The sequence below is a fragment of the Penaeus monodon genome, chromosome 22 (assembly GCF_015228065.2).
Source record: "Penaeus monodon isolate SGIC_2016 chromosome 22, NSTDA_Pmon_1, whole genome shotgun sequence".
Lineage (NCBI taxonomy): Eukaryota > Metazoa > Arthropoda > Malacostraca > Decapoda > Penaeidae > Penaeus > Penaeus monodon.
Window position 1 is genome coordinate 10304382 of NC_051407.1, and position 4329 is coordinate 10308710.

The 4329-nt window shown below is 33.3% G+C and overlaps 1 protein-coding gene across 5 annotated transcripts in view; it reads right to left on the reverse strand.

The window, feature by feature from the left end:
• The window catches only part of LOC119586928 (fatty-acid amide hydrolase 2-A-like), a 16101-nt gene that overhangs the window by 1791 nt on the left and 9981 nt on the right, over positions 1 to 4329 (reverse strand). For 4 of the 5 annotated variants that reach the window (XM_037935657.1, XM_037935659.1, XM_037935660.1 and 1 more), the window contains 7 exons: positions 3724 to 3905; positions 3243 to 3373; positions 3040 to 3128; positions 1913 to 2130; positions 850 to 961; positions 382 to 536; positions 30 to 173 (listed from right to left, as the gene is read on the reverse strand). In XM_037935657.1, coding sequence (XP_037791585.1) covers positions 30 to 173; positions 382 to 536; positions 850 to 961; positions 1913 to 2130; positions 3040 to 3128; positions 3243 to 3373; positions 3724 to 3905 — 1031 coding nt within the window. Of the gene's footprint in view, positions 1 to 29; positions 174 to 381; positions 537 to 849; positions 962 to 1912; positions 2131 to 3039; positions 3129 to 3242; positions 3374 to 3723; positions 3906 to 4091; positions 4177 to 4329 lie in introns of those variants that run through there. The other variant, XM_037935661.1, reaches the window with a different exon arrangement.

Consider the following 4329-nt stretch of genomic DNA (forward strand, 5'->3'; position numbering starts at 1 on the left):
TCAGGAACATGTCCTGCAACCGTTCATACCTTTTTAGCTTTAATGCCATATGCTTTCTCAAGATGATTTATAACTTTCTTTTGAGCTGCACGAAGTTCTGGGTGAACAGGTGTCACAAGTGGAGAACCACCATCGTCCTCCACATAAAAATACCGGAGCTTCCTGATATCCACCTGGAGTTTCATAAAAATGATTAATCAGTTTGCCTCCAAGCTTTATTATAAGATAATTATCAAGATATAATTCCAATATAATCTCACTATTATAACTAAAATATATCATTATATAAAAAATTACTGCTATATCTACTCAACAATCACATGAAAAAGTTAATATCTAGCCTCTTTTTCTCTGGACACCTAAAAGTACATTGGTCCTAACCTTCTGGTCAAGTGTAAGCATGTGAGAATTGTTTGCACCCAGAACCTTCATCATGGGTGTCAAGTCTTGTACATATCGACACATGGGTCCTGTCACTAGGAACTCCATAGCTTCCCCAGTTGCAACAGGTTCCTGACCTATATTACTTACTATGCCTGAAAGGACAGATCATATTTGGGTATGGCAGTTAATCTTCCATGGCTGAGTATTTACCTGATGTTAAAATTTATCTTTACAGGCAGTTTTATTAGTAATGTTATACTATAAAAGATACCAATTTTTAAATTCTTTAACTCTTCTATATTCTGACGTTATACTTTTGATTGTTTTGTAACAACTAAGTAAAATATACTGTATAAAGAGCCTCAGAGCCTCAAATAGAATGTAATCAACTCGTATTTTCTAAATCTTTACGGTGTTATGAATAAAGGATATCTTTAATTGTAAAAAAGAAAACCGAAGACTTACCATATGTGGGTTTGTGACCAAATATGCCATTAAAGAAAGAAGGCATGCGTATTGATCCTCCAATATCTGATCCAATACCAAAGGGTGATCCACATGCAGACTGTACACATCCCTAAAAATATCAATAATAATGAGAATAATTAGCTATATTATAATATGAAATGTGAAGCACTAAATGAAAAATGGCAATTTTACATACTTTATTTTATCCTGCTTAATTCTGATGTGACTTGACAGGTAAATAGCCCTGATTGTTTGCCTGCATATACTTATATTGAAACATGTGCAAAAAATTAGTAGAAGTATATTTACAGAGCATCATACCATACATATAAATACAAAATAATTTGTTACAATGCAAAATCTATCAAAACAATATTCTAAACTGTCACACCCCAAATAATTCCATTTTTCACCTAATCAAAATAGAGGCAAACACAATGTTCATGTGGAGCCTATAAGCATCTGTGCACCTGTTTGTATTTGATGGTGGGAGGGCAGTTAAACTTTTTTCATCTAATGTAGCTCTTTAGCCCAAAGATATCATTAACTATTTCAAATCCAAAAAATACTCTTTCACTTCCTAAAATAGCCCACAACATAAAGTTACCTAATAGTATCACGTATTATCATGGTACCTAAACTATTTTACACAGTAAAAAACAGATAACATGTAAAGAAAAAATACCACAATGTTTTTTGACATGGTTAAAGTATGTGAAATAGCCAAGCTCAGGTAGAATATAACTTTCCAGCATCAAATGAAAAAAAATTATAAAGCTAATTTATACTAAACCGACCTATATGCCATGTTGTTGAACTAAGACTGGGAACATTATTGATATTGTTTCATATTTAAACCCCTCAGTCATCCAACTGGCTGCAAAACTGGATGCCCCTTATGATATTACCTACTCCAAATCTTGAAGTTGCTTTTTTCCTCCAGATATACTGTAAAACATAATATATTTCATGATACTACTAACTTTTCCATAAACCTAAGACTTCTTTTCCCCCCAACAAAAACAAAAGAAAAAATACTGTAAAACCATTTCACACTTGCCTCTCCTCCAGAGGAACCTCCTACAATACGGCAGGTACGGTAAGGGTTGTTAGTCCTCCCATAAATGGTGTTGGAGCTCTCCCACCACATACAGAGCTCTGAGACATTTGTGACACAGAGGGGGATTGCTCCAGCCTCTCGCATGAGGTGCACAACATCAGCATCTTCCTCTGCTATAAAGTTTTTCCTTGCATGAAGGCCTGCTGCTTGCCGCAAACCTATAGGGATGAGTCAGGTTTTAACAGCAATCATGAACAGTATAGAAGCAGTTTATAATGCCATAAACCTGACAATTACAATCAATTCATTCGAAATTGAAGTGTTTATTGTTAGTAATAATCAAGCTGTGCCACAAAACTAAGGATGAATTTCTGTTGAAGAAAACTATTACCCTTTTAGTTCAGTCAGCTTAAAAATTCTTCAGTTTTTCTGGATAAATTTGTCTTGAGTAGAATCAACCAAACACTAAAGGTTAAAACTAAATCATATTTTGATTTTTTTCTTCATAAGTTTAATTTCTCGACAGATTTTTTTCTTTTTCTATTTTCTATAAGAATATATATATAAAACCATACATATTCCTCATCACTACTATTTCATTGGATCAGCTTTCCTTACCCCATTTTTAATTTTTCTTTAATTATTACCTTTTTTCCTTGCTCTTGCCCTTGGATTTAATGATATTCTTTTGCTTCTATGAAATTCCAGTATTTCCTTTTATCTCCTCTCTTTATTAGTGTCCGTTTACTTTTTTCTTCTTTATTAACCTTCTGCTCTTATTCCTATGTTGCTGTTTCATTTATTTTCTTTCCTTATATTATTATCCTTGTAAAAGGAAGCACAGATACAAAAAAAAGAGGAATACCAGTACTAAAACATGACTCTAGTTATACTAGACTTCATCAGATGATAACATTGAAATAGGTAAAAGTGAATTTTTTTTTGATGAGGAGTTTAGTCGAGCTGCATATACTTATAATCTTTTACTCCTTTCTTACTGTTGCTATGACTTTATCTGAAACCATTTCAATATCCATTTGAGATAAATTTCACTTTATTTCAAACCTTTTCTCTTTTTCCCCTTTGAAGTTTCCTTCAAATTAATTCTAACATCTTTTGCAACTTACCTTTCACAGCTATGCAGTCTTTAGTAGTGAAGGGAATACCAAGGAATGGTTTGGTTTTCGAGAGGGTTTGTTCATCCACTGTTCCTGATCTGTGTGCATGATGGAAAAATACAAATCAAAAAATTCTTTTACATTTGGGCCTAAAAGGGGAGTCTCAATATATTCTTCACTGTATAATTTGTCTGAAAACAAAATCAAATTACCGTATAAGGTCATCAACGGCTTTTGCATCCTTGACTGCATCGTCAAACCGGTCATCCACAACACAATTCAGTATGGGATTAATCTCCTTGATGCGTCCAATAAAGGACTTCACCACTTCAACACTTGTCAACTGTGGTATAATAAGGGAAACTACTTAGAAATGTTGTTAGATATACTATCACAGTACTGAAAAAGAGATAATTTAATTTAACCTGAAACTAATCTTGAGCATGATGCTTTTGTGACATATTTCCTTTTCATTTACAGTCTTTCAAATGTCTAATGTTTTCTCAACAAATATATTCTTCATCAGTATAAAATGCTAGAATTATAACTTAGATGCTTGGTGTGGTATTTTTCTTAGTAAATCCTAATCAATTATAAGAACAAATAGAGTAAGGAAAAAAATAAGCCTGTACCTAATCATACTTAAAAATGATTTATAAAAAATAAAAAGAGAGAGAAAAAAGAAGCTGGTACCTTCTTTCTTCGTATCTTGGTGGCCAATGATGTGGCACTCTCTAGCAAAATGAGGTTGTTGATGGGAGGCAGCAGCTTGTGAGGTTCCCCATAATATATGATTCCGAAGACAAACCGTGAAAGAGCCTCGAACAGCAATCTGACAGACCGCAGTGCAATGTCAACCCACCTCATCTTAGAAACTATGGATAAAAGTGAACAATATCATTAGTCTAATAACAAGATTATCAAATAGATACCAGTAATCACAGTGGAGCAAAAAGGCATTAATATAAACACATGCACACATTACATATTAAACCATAATACACAGATACCCAAAGCCAAAGACACACTAATGTGAAGAGATACACTCTCCATATTCTTACCCAAAATACTCCTTGACAGTATTTTAATGATACCTAAATGCCTAATTTATATCATACAACAAGAAGAAAAGTTCTTCATAGAAAGATAACTGTGACCTTATCACAGGTAAGATAACTGGTAAGCATTCAGTGATAACATCCAGTAAATTAATTTAATTTCATTCTCCACCAGAAGGCTTTACTAAATGCTCAAATTTTATGGTGGGGAACTGGAATATGTGCACTAGGAAATAAACAA